The sequence below is a fragment of the Dendrobates tinctorius genome, unplaced genomic scaffold, assembly GCF_039654945.1.
Source record: "Dendrobates tinctorius isolate UK_male_01 unplaced genomic scaffold, ASM3965494v1 ptg000017l, whole genome shotgun sequence".
Taxonomy (NCBI): Eukaryota; Metazoa; Chordata; class Amphibia; order Anura; family Dendrobatidae; genus Dendrobates; species Dendrobates tinctorius.
This window is the reverse complement of record NW_027361685.1, coordinates 7079646-7099950: the sequence shown is the minus strand read 5'-3', so window position 1 is coordinate 7099950 and position 20305 is coordinate 7079646. Positions and strand designations below refer to the sequence as shown.

Sequence of the window (20305 nt, the reverse complement as noted above, 5' to 3'; positions counted from 1 at the left end):
ATCTTAGCAAGCAGAACGCTAAGCCCCGCCCCCTTGTGGTCACATGACCGTAGGTCCCGTGCCTGCTTGCTAATACTTCAGTGTGCAGATCCTGTGCGTCTGTACTTTCCAGCTGTTACTGTCCCCGGGACACCTACAGCACTGGTGAGTCCCTGCCCAGCGGAGGCTGCATGCCGGCGCTGTCAGGATCCTGACAGTTTCCTGTAATAGATACATACGACCCCACTATGGAGCACAGGCAGTGAGGAGACTGAGTGTTCCCATAGTACAAGGCACCTTTCTTGGCCCCACACAGTGTAATGCCCCCATTATGCCCCTGTAAGCAGGGTTCTGCCCCACAACCAGCTGCCTCGGGCACTTTACCATGGCCGATACCTCACATTCCTCCCCGCACCCCTTTACTTTGGGGCTATGGCCTTTATAATAACAGGAAACTGCGTCATCAAGGTCACATGACCTGGTGTTCCATCTAGACTCTTCCTTCCTGAAGCTCTCCCTCTTCCCTTTGATTCCACATAGTCCTGTCTGAATGGCAGATGGCAGTCTATGTACAAATGCCGCACAGCCCTGAGGATTTGTTCTTATGACGCTCCTTTTTACACCCCTTAAGTCGTATATATGATACCGCTCACACAGTATAATGTTCTGATAGTACCACCATCCCACCACACACAGTATAATCTTCTCACAGTATCACCATCCCACCACACACAGTATAATCTTCTCACAGTATCACCATCCCACCACACACAGTATAATCTTCTCACAGTATCACCATCCCACCACACACAGTATAATCTTCTCACAGTATCACCATCCCACCACACACAGTATAATCTCACAGTATCATCATCCCACCACACATAGTATAATCTTCTCACAGTACCACCATTCCACCACACACAGTATAATCTTCTCAGTACCACCATCCCACCACACACAGTATAATCTTCTCACAGTATCACCATCCCACCACACAGTATAATCTTCTCACAGTACCACCATCCCTCCACACACAGTATAATCTTCTCACAGTATCACCATCCCACCACACACAGTATAATCTTCTCACAGTATCACCATCCCCCACACACAGTATAATCTTCTCACAGTATCACCATCCCACCACACACAGTATAATCTTCTCAGTACCACCATCTCACCACACACAGTATAATCTCACAGTATCACCTCCCCCACACAGTATAATCTTCTCACAGTACCACCATCCCTCAACACACAGTATAATCTCACAGTATCACCATCCCCCCACACACAGTATAATCTTCTCACAGTACCACGATCCCACCACACACAGTATAATCTTCTCACAGTATCACCATCCCACCACACACAGTATAATCTTCTCACAGTATCACCATCCCACCACGCACAGTATAATCTTCTCACAATATCACCATCCCCCCACACACAGTATAATCTTCTCACAGTATCACCATCCCACCACACACAGTATAATCTTCTCACAGTATCACCATCCCCCCCCACACAGTATAATCTTCTCACAGTATCACCATCCCCCCACACACAGTATAATCTTCTCACAGTATCACCATCCCCCCACACACAGTATAATTTTCTCACAGTACCACCATCCCACCACACACAGTATAATCTTCTCACAGTACCACGATCCCACCACACACAGTATAATCTTCTCACAGTATCACCATCCCACCACACACAGTATAATCTTCTCACAGTATCACCATTCCCCCACACACAGTATAATCTTCTCACAGTATCACCATCCCACCACACACAGTATAATCTTCTCACAGTATCATCATCCCACCACACACAGTATAATCTTCTCACAGTACCACGATCCCACCACACACAGTATAATCTTCTCACAGTATCACCATCCCACCACACACACTATAATCTCACAGTATCACCATCCCACCACACACAGTATAATCTTCTCACAGTACCACGATCCCACCACACACAGTATAATCTTCTCACAGTACCACCATCCCCCCACACACAGTATAATCTCACAGTATCACCATCCCACCACACACAGTATAATCTTCTCACAGTATCACCATCCCACCACACACAGTATAATCTTCTCACAGTATCACCATCCCCCACACACAGTATAATCTTCTCACAGTATCACCATCCCACCACACACAGTATAATCTTCTCAGTACCACCATCTCACCACACACAGTATAATCTCACAGTATCACCTCCCCCCACACAGTATAATCTTCTCACAGTACCACCATCCCTCAACACACAGTATAATCTCACAGTATCACCATCCCCCCACACACAGTATAATCTTCTCACAGTACCACGATCCCACCACACACAGTATAATCTTCTCACAGTATCACCATCCCACCACACACAGTATAATCTTCTCACAGTATCACCATCCCACCACGCACAGTATAATCTTCTCACAATATCACCATCCCCCCACACACAGTATAATCTTCTCACAGTATCACCATCCCACCACACACAGTATAATCTTCTCACAGTATCACCATCCCCCCCACACAGTATAATCTTCTCACAGTATCACCATCCCCCCACACACAGTATAATCTTCTCACAGTATCACCATCCCCCCACACACAGTATAATTTTCTCACAGTACCACCATCCCACCACACACAGTATAATCTTCTCACAGTACCACGATCCCACCACACACAGTATAATCTTCTCACAGTATCACCATCCCACCACACACAGTATAATCTTCTCACAGTATCACCATTCCCCCACACACAGTATAATCTTCTCACAGTATCACCATCCCACCACACACAGTATAATCTTCTCACAGTATCATCATCCCACCACACACAGTATAATCTTCTCACAGTACCACGATCCCACCACACACAGTATAATCTTCTCACAGTATCACCATCCCACCACACACAGTATAATCTCACAGTATCACCATCCCACCACACACAGTATAATCTTCTCACAGTACCACGATCCCACCACACACAGTATAATCTTCTCACAGTACCACCATCCCCCCACACACAGTATAATCTCACAGTATCACCATCCCACCACACACAGTATAATCTTCTCACAGTATCACCATCCCACCACACACAGTATAATCTCACAGTACCACCATCCCTCCACACACAGTATAATCTTCTCACAGTACCACCATCCCTCCACACACAGTATAATCTTCTTACAGTACCACCATCCCACCACACACTGTATAATCTTCTCACAGTACCACGATCCCACCACACACAGTATAATCTTCTCACAGTACCACCATCCCCCCACACACAGTATAATCTTCTCACAGTATCACCATCCCACCACACACAGTATAATCTTCTCACAGTATCACCATCCCACCACACACAGTATAAACTTCTCACAGTATCATCATCCCACCACACACAGTATAATCTTCTAACAGTATCACCATCCCACCACACACAGTATAATCTTCTCACAGTATCATCATCCCACCACACACAGTATAATCTTCTAACAGTATCACCATCCCACCACACACAGTATAATCTTCTCACAGTATCACCATCCCACCACACACAGTATAATCTTCTCACAGTATCACCATCCACCACACACAGTATAATCTTCTCACAGTGCCACCATCCCTCCACACACAGTATAATCTTCTCACAGTACTACCATCCCACCACACACTGTATAATCTTCTCACAGTACCACCATCCCACCACACACAGTGTAATCTTCTCACAGTACCACCATCCCACCACACACAGTATAATCTTCTCACAGTACCACCATCCCACCATACACAGTATAATCTTCTCACAGTACCACCATCTCACCACACACAGTATAATCTTCTCACAGTACCACCATCCCACCAGACACAGTATAATCTTCTTACAGTATCACCATCCCCCCACACACAGTATAATCTTCTCACAGTATCACCATCCCACCACACACAGTATAATCTTCTCACAGTATCACCATCCCTCCACACACAGTATAATCTTCTCACAGTACTACCATCCCACCACACACTGTATAATCTTCTCACAGTACCACCATCCCACCACACACAGTATAATCTTCTCACAGTACCACCATCCCACCACACACAGTATAATCTTCTCACAGTACCACCATCCCACCACACACAGTATAATCTTCTCACAGTACCACCATCTCACCACACACAGTATAATCTTCTCACAGTACCACCATCCCACCACACACAGTATAATCTTCTCACAGTATCACCATCCCCCTACATAGTAAAATTAAAATGTTCCCACAATAGCAGCTTGCCATACACACAGGATAATGTTTCCACAGGGCTGTCATCCCCCTCACACACAGTATATTGATCCCACAGTACTGCCTTTCCCCTACTTTCTAATGTTCCCACAGTACTGCCCCCTACATGCACAAGAAGATTCCATCCACCCCACCGACAACCTCACAGCTAATCAACAAATACTCACTTCGCCTCATTCTTGGTGCAGATACTAATGAACCCAGGATCTATGAGATATTTACCATACAATAGTTGGATAGGCAGAAGTGTATAATCCATAAAGGTATCCCACTTGGTTGCTATGATGCCCATACATTGAGATGGCTCGTGGGGTGTGGTATTGGTCACCCTCTCTTTCCCATCGTCACAATTTCAGCGATATCCACACTCCCATGACGGTGATACCATTGAATAGAATAGTGAGTCAGGGAGTCCAAAGCTCCTGATCCACCATTCAGCCTTCACCTGTGAGTCTGAGACTCAGTGCACTGCAGGCATAATGGCGTCACTACTAGAGTTGAGCGAAACGGGTCGAAAAAATTCAAAAGTCACCGACTTTTGGCAAAGTCGGGTTTCATGAAACGAAACCCGACCCTAGGATGAGGTCGGCCACGAGGTCGGCGACTTACGCGCCAAAGTCGCGTTTCAAAAGTTTGTTTTGCGCTCTTTTTCAGCCAATCAGGATCCACGGACACTGTGGGCAACGTGATGACATAGGCACGGGTCACCACCATCTTTCAGAAGGGCATGCACAGGGGGTATAAATGGGCATGCACGCCGACCGCCATGTTACTCATGCTGATCTCAGAATAGGGAGAGCTGCTGCTGCTGCTGATTTTGTAGGGAGAGCGTTAGGCAGGGAAGAAGACACCAAAAACTGCTTCTGCTGCTAACGATTTTGCCTGTACAACACACCAGTCACTGTGCAGTGCAAGGGGAGGCTATATAGTGGTGTATCAGTGGTGTTGGTTGTTGGGCTGCCTTCTAAGGCTTCCTGACATTCCTGCATTGCTGTTTACCCACTGCTCCGCAAACTGCTTTTTTAAAAGCAATCCCAATTTTTTTTTTTGTCCTGCTGAGAAGAAGAAAAAAAAACTGCTTCTGCTGCTAGCGATTTTGCCTGTACAACACACCAGTCACTGTGCAGTGCAAGGGGAGGCTATATAGTGGTGTATCAGTGGTGTTGGTTGTTGGGCTGCCTTCTAAGGCTTCCTGACATTCCTGCATTGCTGTTTACCCACTGCTCCGCAAACTGCTTTTTTAAAAGCAATCACAATTTTTTTTTTTGTCCTGCTGAGGTACTGAGCGTGCATTTTTTCACACCATACAGCGGTGTACGCTCCTCACACAGTACCGTGTAACGGCTGTTATCACAGCCACAGTGAAGCTATCAGTGAGTCACTCTGTGAGAATAAGTCGAGGACATGTTCCGTTCTTACAGACCTGCACTCTAGGGAGATTCCAATTCTGCCCAATTCTACATACACCTTGTAGTTTGTGATACATTAGCCAATTTCTGCCTGTGACAGAGCGCTCAGATACTCAGTGGGCCTCACACAATCCATAAGTGTCCAGTGTCCACAAGTGTCTGCAGAAATTCAAAATCTCCCTTATCCTCTAGTCACTTTGGTCACAGCTCTGCCATCGAGCCTGTGACAGAGCGCTCAGATACTCAGTGGGCCTCACACAATCCATAAGTGTCCAGTGTCCACAAGTGTGTGCAGAAATTCAAAATCTCCCTTATCCTCTAGTCACTTTGGTCACAGCTCTGCCATCGAGCCTGTGACAGAGCGCTCAGATACTCAGTGGGCCTCACACAATCCATAAGTGTCCAGTGTCCACAAGTGTGTGCAGAAATTCAAAATCTCCCTTATCCTCTAGTCACTTTGGTCACAGCTCTGCCATCGAGCCTGTGACAGAGCGCTCAGATACTCAGTGGGCCTCACACAATCCATAAGTGTCCAGTGTCCACAAGTGTCTGCAGAAATTCAAAATCTCCCCTGTCCTATAGACACCTTGTACCTTGTTTTACATTACTATATAGTTTGTTGGATTTTGTCTACATTTCTACCAAAAATGAGGAAGGCTGGTGGAAGAGGCCGTGGAATTGGGCGGGGGTTGGCAGCTGGTAATGATGGTGTTGGTGGTGGATCTGATGGTAGTGGCAAGAGCAAAATAGGACTGACTAGAAGCAATGGGATGAAACTGAATGGGAAGAGACACAGATTAGATATTAGAAAAAACTTTTTGACAGTTAGAGTGATCAATGAGTGGAACAGGCTGCCACGAGAAGTGGTGAGTTCTCCTTCAATGGAAGTCTTCAAACAGAGGCTGGACAGACATCTGACTGGGATGATTTAGCGAATCCTGCTTTGAGCAGGGGGTTGGACCAGATGGCCCAGGAGGTCCCTTCCAACTCTACGATTCTATGATTCTATGATTCTATGAATGCAGGAGGTGTTGAGCCTGCATCATCGTCTGGCTACATAAGGCCTCGAACGCTTAGTTTTCTAGGAGTTGGCAAACCGCTTTTAAAGCCAGAGCATCAGGAAAAAGTTTTGTCTTACATTGCTGACTCAGCCTCCAGCTCTATCGCCTCCTCTTCTTCAGTTGTAAAAAGTAAAAGCACTGAGTCGTCATTGGAGGCTCATGTTCATGAACCACACCTTTCCTTGTGTCCTTCACCCCAACCAAGATTGAAGGATGACGCAGGCCATACTACTGATTACTCCATGGAGCTGTTTTCACATACCATGCCTGGATTATCAAGTGAAATGGTGAATTACCCAGGCCAAGATGAATCTGACATGGAGTGCACTGATGCACAGCCGCTGATGGATGATTCTGCTGGTACATTCACTCAGAGCACTACATTGTCCTCGCAGTGTACAGAGCCAGATTCTGACCCTGATGAGACTCAGGTGCCCCTTCCCGCACACTATACAACCATACACGGTGACACAGAGGAAGGTGCACATGACATAGAAGAGGAGGTGATGGATGACCCAGTTGTTGACCCAGATTGGCATCCATTGGGGGAAGAGGGTGCTGCTTCCAATAGCTCAGATGAGGAGCATCCACAGCAGATATCGACATCGCAACAGCTGTTATCTGGCAGGCCCGGAGCACTCCAAAGACAGGTTCCAAACATCAAAAGAGTTGCTGGACAGCTTGTCCAGAGGGCCAAAAGATCACAGCGTGCTAGGCCGCAAAATGTCTGCCAAAGTAGGAAGAGTGCAGTGTGGCACTTTTTTGAACAAAATCCTCATGATCAGGCCAAGGTTATCTGTAAGAAGTGCGCAAAGACCTTTAGCCGAGGGAAAAATCTGAAAAATTTGAATACCAGTTGCATGCTTAGACATTTAAACACCATGCACTTGCAAGCGTGGACACAACACCAAACCTCAAGTGCCACATGTGCAACTGATCACAACGAAGGTAGTCAGCAACGCTACATTGTTTCCCCCACTGTAAGCCCACCGGTTAGCACAGCAGCAAATGTTGAGGTGTCGTTGCAATGCCACAGCAGTCAGGGAATCCCACTGTTATATCAACGAAAGACTGATTCTAGGCCATCAGAAAGAACAACAACTCCATCACCATCATCAACCCTCTCTCAGTCCGCCCTGTCCACTGCTACTTCCACCATATGCAGCTCTCAAGTCCAGCTCACCCTCCCAGACACTATGAGTAGGTCAAGAAAGTACTCAGTCTCTCATCCGCGTACACTGGGTTTGAACGCCCACATTGCCAAACTAATCTCGTTTGAGATGATACCCTTTCGGTTGGTGGAAAGCGCAGCTTTCCGCGAACTCATGGCCTATGCAGTACCACGCTATGACCTACCCAGTCGCCACTTCTTCTCTCGCAAAGCCATCCCAGCCCTCCACCATCATGTGAAAGACCGCATTGTCCATGCACTCAAGCAGTCAGTGAGCGGAAAGGTGCACCTCACAACTGATGCATGGTCCAGTCGGCATGGCCAGGGCCGTTACGTGTCCATCACTGCGCACTGGGTTAATGTGGTGGATGCAGGGTCCACAGGGGACAGCGGTGGTGGGACAGTGCTGCCTAGCCCACAGTATAGGAAACAGTTGGCTGTAGGCGTTCGACCCTCCTCCTCCTCCTCCAGAAGCGAAAGTTCGTCCACAGAGCGCAGTCGTACGAGCACTCCATCTGCAGCTGCCACTGTTGCACACGATGTGTCCCCCTATCGAGCAGCTAGTGGAAAGCGTCAGCAGGCTGTGTTGCAGATGATGTGTTTGGGCAACAGACACACCGCCGAGGTACTGGCCGAGTACTTGAAGCGACAAACTGAGTCATGGCTGGGCAGTGTACATCTTGAGGCAGGCAAGGTAGTTAGTGATAACGGCCGTAATTTTGTGGCAGCCACAGCCCTTTCAAAACTCAGCCACATACCTTGCTTGGCTCACACCTTGAACCTGGTGGTGCAGTGCTTCCTCAAAAATTATCCGGAGTTAACAGCCCTGCTCCAGAAGGTGCGAAGACTGTGCGCGCACATCCGCCGGTCGCCTGTACACTCCGTTCGTATGCAGAAGCTGCAGCGATTGCTCCACCTTCCCAACCACCGCCTCATTATCGACATTGCAACAAGGTGGAACTCCACCCTGCACATGGTGGAGCGGCTGTGCGAGCAGAGGCAGGCCATAATGCATTTGTGGGAGGATACACGGCCAGGCACTTTGAGAGCAGACATGGAGTTGACAGGTGTGCAGTGGTCGAAGCTGAAAGACCTCTGTAAAGTCCTTCAGTGTTTTGAGGAATGCACACGGCTGGTAAGCGCAGACGACGCCATCCTAAGCATGAGCATCCCACTTATGCATCTGCTCATGCAAACTTTGACGCACCTTAAGGAGCAGGCGTCTGCAGCCAATGTTGATGAGGAGGAAGAGGAGGAGGGAATCCTTGATGACATTCAGCCATTGTCTGCTCAGGGACCTCTCCTGGACGAGGTGGAGGAAGAAGAGGAGGAGGAGGATGATGATGGGGATGATTACTTAGGGGAGGAGGATGCATCTCGTGGGGCAAGTGAAAATGTTGGCGTGGCAAGGTCTGGTACAGGGTTTGTGCGTGACTGGAGGGATGTGGATTTGCCAGAAAGTGCTCCTCCAACCAGCACTCGCAGTGCATCATTGACACCGGGAACATTGGCCCACATGTCAGATTATGCCTTGCAGATCCTAAAAAGGGACCCCCGCATTGCCAAAATGATGAACGATGACGACTACTGGTTGGCCAGCATCCTGGATCCACGCTATAAAGGCAAATTACAAAACATCATGTCACAGGAGAACCTTGACCTAATATTGGCTAATAAACCAGCAACTCTGGTAAATCGGTTGCTTGAGGCATTCCCAGCACACAGCAGCGGTGATGGTTCTCACACGAGCCGTACGGGCCGGGGGCAGCTTGGCAGAGGTGTTCGTGGTGCACACAGCAGAAGTGGCGTTGGAGACAGGGGTTTCATGACAATGTTGTGGACTGATTTTTCAAATACCGCTCACACAACTGGTAATACTGCATCGATGGAAAGTGACAGGAGACAGCAGTTGTCAACTATGGTTACAAACTACTTTTCCTCCCATATCGATGTTCTCCCACACAGGTCATTCCCCTTTGACTATTGGGCCGCTAAACTGGACACCTGGCCTGAATTGGCCCAATATGCCTTACAGGAGCTCGCTTGCCCAGCTGCAAGTGTGCTATCGGAAAGAGTCTTCAGTGCAGCTGGATCAATCCTGACAGAAAAAAGGACCCGTCTGTCAACCCAAAATGTGGATGATCTAACCTTCATTAAAATGAACCATGCATGGGTTTCCAAGGATTTTGTCCCACCTTCCCCTGATGACACATAGGGTGACAGAAAAATGGCTTGCTTTGGTCCACCTCTTCTTGGGACTTCACCTATTTCGCCTTTTGCATCAGCTGAAAGTCCAACATCAACATATGCCACTTTCTAAAACTCCCTAACTGTGCTGCCTCCCCCCCATGGCTGGGGTCACCACCTAGCGCACGACACCGTGCGAGTGCCGTTGCCCTGGACAGGTGGGTAGGCCGACTCTTGGGCGCGGGCACTGGCACAGGGTCCCTCATAGTGCAATCAAGTGTCTCTGACGATGGTGGTGCACACCCGCCGTCAGACACACCGCTGAACTATGAGGGGCCCATTGCCAGTACCGACGCCCACGAGTGGGCCCCCCTTGCTTGGGCAGGGCCCCAGCATTTGCAATCTTTACCTCTCCCTGCTCCTCCGCTGTGTAATCTGGGCCGTCAAATCCATACTGTGCCTGACACCGTCTGAGCCTGCCTCCTGATGTATAGACATATATTTTGAATGTGTACGCTATCCATACATGTTATCTGGGGATACGGTACCCTTTCTAACCTTTGTGCAATCACGTGCAATCCATACTGGGCCTAACACCGTCTGAGCCTGCCTCCTGATGTATAGACATATATTTTGAATGTGTACACTATGCTATCCATACATGTTATCCGGGGATACGGTACCCTTTCTAACCTTTGTGCAATCACGTGCAATCCATACTGGGCCTAACACCGTCTGAGCCTGCCTCCTGATGTGTAGACATATATTTTGAATGTGTACACTATGCTATCCATACATGTTATCCGGGGATACGGTACCCTTTCTAACCTTTGTGCAATCACGTGCAATCCATACTGTGCCTGACACCGTCTGAGCCTGCCTCCTGATGTATAGACATATATTTTGAATGTGTACGCTATCCATACATGTTATCTGGGGATACGGTACCCTTTCTAACCTTTGTGCAATCACGTGCAATCCATACTGGGCCTAACACCGTCTGAGCCTGCCTCCTGATGTATAGACATATATTTTGAATGTGTACACTATGCTATCCATACATGTTATCCGGGGATACGGTACCCTTTCTAACCTTTGTGCAATCACGTGCAATCCATACTGGGCCTAACACCGTCTGAGCCTGCCTCCTGATGTATAGACATATCTTTTGAATGTGTACGCTATCCATACATGTTATCTGGGGATACGGTACCCTTTCTAACCTTTGTGCAATCACGTGCAATCCATACTGGGCCTAACACCGTCTGAGCCTGCCTCCTGATGTATAGACATATATTTTGAATGTGTACGCTATCCATACATGTTATCTGGGGATACGGTACCCTTTCTCACCTTTGTGCAATCACGTGTAATCCATACTGGGCGTGAGAACGGCTGGCGAGCTGTTAAGCAAGCTACAGCACCTGTGGTTTGCACACGTAAGTTTTTAATTTTTTCAGGAATGACGGTTAGGCCTAATTCCGGAACTGTGGTTGACCTGCACTTACTGGGAAATCATCGTTCGCGGGTAATAATTGTAATCAGTGATCCCCATCACTAACGTTGTTCAGCGGGTTATCTGCACCTGTAAGCGACAAACGCTGGCCTTTTCAGTGTAGCGCACATGCAGCCACGGACATGTAAGGGCATGACACACCAGTTATTGGCCAATCTCATGTGCCAGAGCCTCACGTGTCCCTCTAGTAAGCCGGACTCGGACCGCGGGGCATGACGGAGTCTCGTTCGTTAACGGAATTAAGCTTGCATCTGTTCTGTAGCTGGCATGGTTGAGGTTTCCCAGGTGGAGTCGAATTTAACCGTAGGCTCCACTCCTGGTGGTGCCCTTCTGGACATTCCTTTAAGGTTCAGCTTTGCAACCATACTGCCCACGTAAAACAAACACTTTGCCTTCATGAACGCTGTTTGGAGGGTCATGACTCGTGGGAATAACGCCGCCCAATCAGTTAACCTGCTAGAGAGATCCTTCATTGCTCCCAAGCATGACATCACACTCCCTAGGAGGAAGGTAATGCCACTGTGGCGACCGTACTCCTGGGGGCGACACAAGTGCACTGATGCCCAGCCACTGCTCGATGAATCTGCTGGTACATTGACCCAGACCACTACATTCCCCTCGCACGCTACACGGCCTGAATCTGACCCTGATGAAACTCAGGTTACCCTTCCCATATACAGTTCCATCTTACACGGTGACAAAGAGGAAGCTGCAGATGAAAGTGCAGGTTCGGCCCACCCGCCATCAGACACACCACCGTACTATCAGGGGCCCTGTGCCAGTGCCGTCGCCAACGAGTGGGCCCCCCCTGCTTGCTCAGGATCACAGCACTTGCAAGGTTGAAATACTGTGCAGTGAGATGGAAGATGGGGACGACGAGGAGTCCAGACTAGTACAGGGAATCCCTAGCGAGGAGACTTATTTGATTGTTTTCAATGTTGGGACAGCAATTTTTGGGGAGCACTATACTCTGGAGAATGATAGATGGGGCCCACCATACACTGGAACATTCCAAAGGTGGACATCAGACACTGGAGCAGCATTTACAGGGCCCATTATACACTAGAGCATTAGAAATGGGGCCCATTATGTTTGGAGCATTATTTGGGCCCATAAGACAGTGGAGCTTCATCCATGGGGACCAACATATACTGTAGCATTATGTGGAGCTCATCATATACTGTTTCAAACATTATATGGGACCAATGATTCTGTATGGAGAAATAGATGGGCCTCGTCATGAGATGTAAAAAGTGAAGTATTTTTCATTGTACTATACCACTATTTCTCTGCCGTATCGGAGCATGATGAGTTGTGGTATGTGTTAAAGGGGCGCTCTTTCGCCCAGGGCACATGAAAACCTGGAGCCAGCCCTCCCCCCCACAACTTTAGCCAAATAACCCCCATTTTTCAGTGCGTAACTTGTATTATGAAGTTAATTAAGGTTGACAAGCTTAAGTAAGAAGAATTGATGCTTTTGGCATTCAAATGGGCACTGTAGGTGTGTTTCCTGTCCTCCTCTCACTGCCGACTTTTATTCCCCATTGACTTACATTGGGTTTCGGGTTTTGGGACGACCCCGACTTTTCCCTATAATCGGACGATCTTGCTCGACCCGACTTTTGGAAAAGTCGGGTTTCACGAAACGAAACTCGACCCTAAAAAAACAAAAGTCGCTCAACTCTAGTCACTACATCACACCTGTAGTATGGAGCCTCAGTACTCACATCGCACAGACTGGAGCAGGTCACCTCGGGAATGGGGTTGGGTGAATAGTGTGTGTGTTTTTAATCGGGAATTGTGGAGGCTTAATATTAAGAGAAGAGCTGTTGGGACTCTCATACTGGATGTGTGGCTGGTACGCGACATTATACTGAGTAAGGGGTTGTGGTGGACTGTAAATTCCTCCATACTGACTGGGGGTCCTTATTTTCTGTAGCAGGGTGTGGGGGCCATAATACTGTGTGAGGTGCTGTGGGGGCCGTGATACTGTGTGGGGTTTGTGGAGGCCACCATACTGTGTGGGAGCCCTCATACTGAGCTACATGGGCACACAGGAGAGCTAATTCCTTGTCATTAGTGACCTTTGGTCTATCTGATTGCAGACTTGAATTGATATGGTGTTGTGTGTCAGGAGGGAGACATCAGATAGTACGTTCTGATGTAAAGCAAATATATAATGTCAGTGGGAATCTGGATTCAAGGCAGGGAACATAGCGGAGACACAGAGTAGGGTGAGGTCATTAGCTCAGGTTTGCTGCACTATTGTGACTTATAACAAAAATTATGTACCGCCACATGAAGCCGGAAAGTTCCTGACTCTGCATAATGCAGAAGAAGCATTCATAAAGTGTGACAACTGCAATGTGATGTACATGCTTCTCATCAAGTTCTTGCTATGTAAAGGAAAGTTTATTTTTGAACTTTTGGTCTCCCTCATTCATCTCCATAACCTCTGGTCCGGGCTTACCAAGTACAACACCAGCATGCGGTCTGCAGAGTCGGGAGATATGACCCCTCGAAATATATATATGTATATACCGGGTCGGACTGGGGTGTCTGTGGTCCACAGTGGGAATGGACCCTAGGGGCCCACCCTACAGCTATATGCAAATATCTGTCATTCGTTGTCCTGATTATAGTGGACCATCGACTGTAAAACACAAGCGGCTCCTGCACATCTACTGTGCACCCCCATAACTGGGATGTAGAATTGCGGTAGTTTACATTAATGGGGTTCTTTGATTAAAACAAGTTTTCACTGATCCTTGGGCTCCACAGGATAGGTGATCATTTAGGTCTGACCAATAGAAACTGCACCGTTCAGAAGAATGAGGAACTTTTGTTGTTGCTAGGACACTTATCCCCATTTTAAAATGGAGTGGCAGGTGGGAGGTCTGATGTCATGATCCAGTTCAGGGTTTGTTTCTTGCTATTCTCTCCCCGGCCTGGTCGTGCGGGTGTTAACCTTCTCTACCTTGTTTTGGGATCTGTTAGACTATTTCATTCCACTGCTGCCTGCAGGCAGCATCAGTTATAGTTCCCCTGGCTTGACCGGCCAACCCCGTTACACCCTGATTTGTCCTCTGCCCGTTGCCTGAGTTCCCGTGCCTTCCCCACTCCTGCTACCCTGCTCATCTTCGTGTTTGCTCCCCGTGCTGTGGCCTCTTGGTATTTGACCCGGCTTGTTCTCTGACCTGTTTTACTGGCTTACGTCTCTGGCATCTCTGCTCCCAACTGGCTCTGACTTTTCTGGCTTGTAGCTAACCACGTGTATTGCTGTTTCCTCTGGTACTGCATTCCCTGTCCGTTACTGACCCGGCTCATCTGACCACTCTCTTGCCACCTAGTGGCACCTGCGCTGCTGCACTGTGGTGGTACGCTGTGCGTGCAACCTTTCTTCCCTCATCAGCACCCCCTGGTGGAGGTTGCATGCTACTGTGCTGCAGCAGCATTACATTATAACTGACATTATATTTAAAGGGGTTTATCATTTTTTTCCCTGGTTATGAATCTGCTTCGTAACTTGGTGGATCAGGTGTCCAGTTTGATGCAAATGATGCAGGGATTGTCGGTGGAGCACCGGACCCTGGCCACGTCCCATACTCATTTGCAGAAAGAGATGACGGAGACTGTTAAGACTGTGCAGGGTGCCCCTCCTTCATGTTGTTGGTAGGACTGGTGATTTTGTAGATGTCACCTTGTACTCTCCCGAACCCTCGGTCAAGCTACCTGGCATCTTCTCTGGTGAGAAGGATAAGTTTTGTACGTTCACTGAGAGTTGCAAATTATTATTTTCGCTTAGATCTCGATCCTCTGGGCATGAGAGTCAGCGGGTGGGGATTATTATATCCTTGTTCAGGGAGGATTCTCCATACTGGTCTTTCTCGCTGCTCCCTACTGCCCCTGAACGGATGTCGGTGGATAGGTTTTTTGAGACCTCAGGACTTATCTATGACGAACCGAACTGTGTCAGGTTGGCAGACGACACTATCATGGATCTTGTTCAGGGAAACCGCTCAGCCGAGTGGTATTGTTCCGAGTTGAGACGATAGTACCCCGAGGTGTCCTGGAATGACTCTGCTCTTTGGTGTCAGTTCCAGAGGGGACTCTCTGATCATCTGAAGGACGCTCTGGCTCTCCATCCACCACGTAGTTCCTTGGAGGAGGCTATGACTCACGCCATCCGGATGGATCAAAGACTACAGAAGAGGGGTGTTATGTAGCAGGAAGTTCCATTTCTTCCGAGTAATCTTGACGTTACACCACATTCTGAGCCCATGGAGGTGGGGGCCACTGCCGTCAAGGAAAAGGAGAGGAAACAATGATGGAAAGGGAGACTCTGCTTCTACTGTGGTAGTTCGAGACACTAGAAAAAGAACTGTCCCTCCTGTCCTCCAATTCCCAATGTGCCAGGAAACACCTAAGTCTGACTAACTATCGAGGAGGTTGCCCAGACTCTCAGGTACCTTTTTCCTCATTGGTTAAGTTACTGCTGGAAGAGGAACTTTATGTCCAGAGCTGTTCTATTCCCACTTCAGCTTTTGTGGACTTCAGGTCATCTTGAGCTTGATTGACTCTGAATTGGTGGCCAAATGTAAGTTAGGGACAGTCAAGTTGGGAACTCCAATTAATATCGTGGCCATTGATAAAACACCTCTTCCTAATAATGTTATTAAGTTTGTCGTCGAGGAGTTTATCCTCAAGGTGGGGTACTGTCATCAAGAACGTATTACATGTTTTGTTCTGGACAATCTTCCTGTGGGATTGGTGCATGGATTTACCTGGTTACGAGTACATAACCCGATTATTAACTGGGAATCCTGGGACATTGTTAATTGGGGTCCTAATTGTTTGATGGCGTGCATTGTAAATGTACCTGTGTCATCTGTCAGTCTGGAAGGTATTCCAGAGTACCTAAAGGATTTTGAGGATGTGTTCTCCGAAAAGGAGGCTGAGGTCTTATGACCACACCGCCCATTTGATTGTGCTGTTAATCTCGTTCCTGGTGCCAAATTGCCTGAGGCCCGTTTGTACAGTCTCTCTGGCCCTGAGCAGGCTGCTATGAAGGAGTATATCTCCAAGAGCCTTCATAAAGGACAAATTTGTCCTTCTGTTTCTCCTGTGGCGGCGGGGTTCTTTTTTTGTTAAAAAAAAAGATGGTCGTTTATGCCCATGCCTTGATTTTCGAGAATTAAATAAAATCACCATAAGGAATACTTACCCCTCCCTCTTATTCCTGATTTGTACAATCAATTGTCTGGTGCCAGGTGGTTCTGTAAGTTGGACCTCAGGGGAGCATATAATCTCATCCGTGTGCGGGAGGGGGATGAGTGGAAAACGGCATTTCTCACCTCCAAGGGATTGTTTGAGATTTTGGTTATGCCTTTTGGCCTGACTAACGCTCCAGCAGTGTTTAAAAATATTATCAATTGTTTTTCTGATTTTATTGGGTGCTTCATGGTAGTTTATCTGGATGATAACCTTATAAATTCTGCTGATAAACAGAAGCACATGGGTTACCTTCGTGCAGTCCTCCATAGGCTTAGGGAGAACTCCCTCTTTACTAAACTGGAGGGCTTCATTTTTTTTTTAAGAATTGTCCTTTCTGGGGTTCATTTTGTCTGCTGAGGGGTTTCGCATGGACCCTAGAAAGGTACAGGCTATTGTGGATTGGGTGAAACCCCGAGATCTCAAAGGTCTTCAGCGTTTTCTGGGTTTTGCCAATTATTATAGAAATTATAGAAAATTCATCAAGTGGTTTTCTCAGATGGTTAAACCCCTCACGCATTTAACTTGCAGGGGGCTGATCTCAAAAACTGGTCAGCTCCAGCTTTAGCGGCGTTTTCTTCTAAAAAATAATTTTTTTGTCTGCCCCTGTACTAATTCAACGTGATCTATCTGAACCATTTATTGTGGGAGTGGACGCCTCGGAGATGGGAGTGGGGTCAGTGTTGTCCCAGAGGCCCACCACGTTAACCAGTTTAAGACCATGTGCCTTCTTTTTGAAAAAAAAATTTTCTCTGCTGAAAGGAATTATGATGTGGTTAACTGGGAGTTATTAGCTATTAAACTGGCTTTTGAAGAATTAATGCACTTTTTGGAGGGGGCTGTCCATCGAATCACAGTCATTACTGGCCACAAGAACCTGTCGTACATTGAGTCCGCCAAACGTTTAACTCCGAGTCAGGCAAGGTGGTCACTTTTTTTTTTCTCAATGTTCAGTTTTCTATCACTTTTAGGCCTGGGTCCAGAATGTGAAGGCTGATGCTTTATCTCGCAGCTTGGATCCAATGTCACCTCCTGAACCTCCTTCCTCCATTCTACAGCGCGGAGTAGTTGTGGCTGGGGTTTTCTCGGCATTGGAGCAGGAGATTCGGGAGGCCCAGTCTCTTGCTCCTCCGTCTGTGCCTGATAAGTTCTTTGTGCCGGTCCAATATCAGTTAAGGGTGCTCTGGGAGTTCCATGACTCAGCTCTTAGTGGGCATCCTGGAATCTCGGCCACGTGTAAAGCCATTGCTAGGCTGTTTGGTGGTCCTCATTGGCTTCTGATGTCACTGTATTTGTGTCCTCCTGTGAAACATGTGACAGTGCTAAAACCTCCCATAACTGGCTGGCCAGGGAATTAGTGCCATTTCCAATTCCAGATAGACCTTGGACTCATCTGTCCATGAATTTTGTCACTGATCTCCCTCCTTCCAATGGCAAACCTGTGGTCTGGGTAGTAATGGTTAGGTTCAGAAAACAGGCGCATTTTGTACCGTTGGCGGAACTGCCTAATGCTGAGACTTTATCGAAACTATTCATTGAGCATGTTGTGCGATTACATGGTGTGCCTATGAGAGTGGTGTTTGATAGAGGGGTGCAGTTTGTGTCTAAGTTCTGGAGGGCTTTTTGTAAAAGGCTGGGTATCCGTTTGACTTTTTCATCAGCCTATCATCCCGAGACCAAGGGTCAGACTGAAAAGACCAATCAGTCTTTGAAGTATATTTTATGGTGTCTTACACATCTCGACAGGATGATTGGTGCTCTTCATTACCTATGGCAGAATTTGCATTTAATAATCATGTCAATCAGTCCACTGGTACTTCCCTGTTCTTCTGTAATTATGGTTTTCACTCTCATTTTGGTGAATTTTCCTGGCTGGATTTGGGGTGTCCTGGGGCTGATTCGGCCATTCTGCAGTAGGTTGAGGTCTGTAGGGAGGTCCAGAGGAACATTGGAGAGTCTCAGGGCAAGTATAAATTTTTTGCGGCTAAACGACGATTGGTGGGACCGGCGTTCCAAGTGGGGGATAAGGTATGGTTATCCACCAAGAATATAAGGTTGAAGGTTCCTTCTGCTAAGTTGGGTCCCAAGTTTATTGGTCCTTACGAAATTTTAGAGGTGGTTAATCCTGTTGCTTTGCGCTTGCCTCCGTCGTGCGGATCCCCAATATGTTTCCTAAAAAGTAAATTATATTACAGTAGTAATAATGTCCCTAATTGGACCCTAAAGAAATTATGTTTCCCACTTGTCACGATAAATTAATATAGCGTGTTCCTCATTCTGGCCCTCAAACAGTAATTTAGTCCCTCAGCCTTGCCCCCTTTATTTTATAATATGCTCCAGCCTGGTCCCCTATGTCCCTTTTCCAGCCTGGCTCCCAGATATCCATCCTACACCCCCAGCTATACATACTGGCCATATGTCTTATACTGCCCCCATATATCTTTCCTGGACCACCATATATCCTTCCTGGTCCCTTTTCTTGCTCCCCCATATATCCATCCTGGTCCCCCATATTTGTGCATCCTGGACCCCCATATATATGCTTCCTGGTCTTTTGTCCTGCCCCCCATATATGCAACCTGCTCCCATATATGTCCATCCTGGCCCTTCCCCATATATCCATCCTGGACCCCATGTGTATCCATCCTGACCCCCCCATGTGTAGCCATCCTGGCCTCCAATGTGTCTCCATCCTGGCCCCCATATGTATGGGACGCCCTCACACCCTGGGCTGTGGGGTACTCGGTACCGGGCCCGATGAGCTTCAATGGGAGATGTCACAGCAGCTGGGACCCGGCCCGTGGCCCTGGGCGTCCATTGTAAAAGGGGAATGTTCAGTGTGCTTATGATGAGTGATTCGTGACACCACCTGTGGTGTTCGGCAATAGAGATGTAAGCCGATGCTGCAGACAGATCCTCTGGGACAGATGGTGTGGTGCAGCAGTGATGTTATAGCCCTCCACAGGCAGAGCTGTAGTCCCAGAGCAGTGTAGGTGAAGTGACACTTAGATGGTGTAGTGTCGTGCGCAGGGGATGTAGCAGTGCGGAGCGGGTTGGGGCAGGAATAAGTGGAGGACACCAGGGCATGTAGTTCCAAAGCTTTACTCACAGTCTGTTGTGGTACAGGTGCCCGCATCCGTACTGTGTCCTCCAGGTCAGGAGCTCAGCCAACTTCCAGGCAAGATGAAGTACTCCTTTCCAACACTCCACCAACATATGTACCTTTTCTGAACATCTCCTCTTATAGTGCCTTTGAGTGAAGTACTCCTAGTACTGAGTTACACTGGAGTTCCTCCTGTCAGATGTTCCTATGAACCCTACTTGTCCGACAGACAGCTGTAGCCTGCTTCGGGGGACT

The 20305-nt window shown here is 47.8% G+C and overlaps 1 protein-coding gene across 1 annotated transcript in view; it reads right to left on the bottom strand.

Moving 5' to 3' along the window:
* Positions 1–20305, bottom strand: part of LOC141082421 (uncharacterized) — a 153360-nt gene that overhangs the window by 127640 nt on the left and 5415 nt on the right. The window contains exon 2 of the mRNA XM_073566362.1: positions 17031–17170. Coding sequence (XP_073422463.1) covers positions 17031–17170 — 140 coding nt within the window. The remainder of the gene's footprint in view (positions 1–17030; positions 17171–20305) is intronic.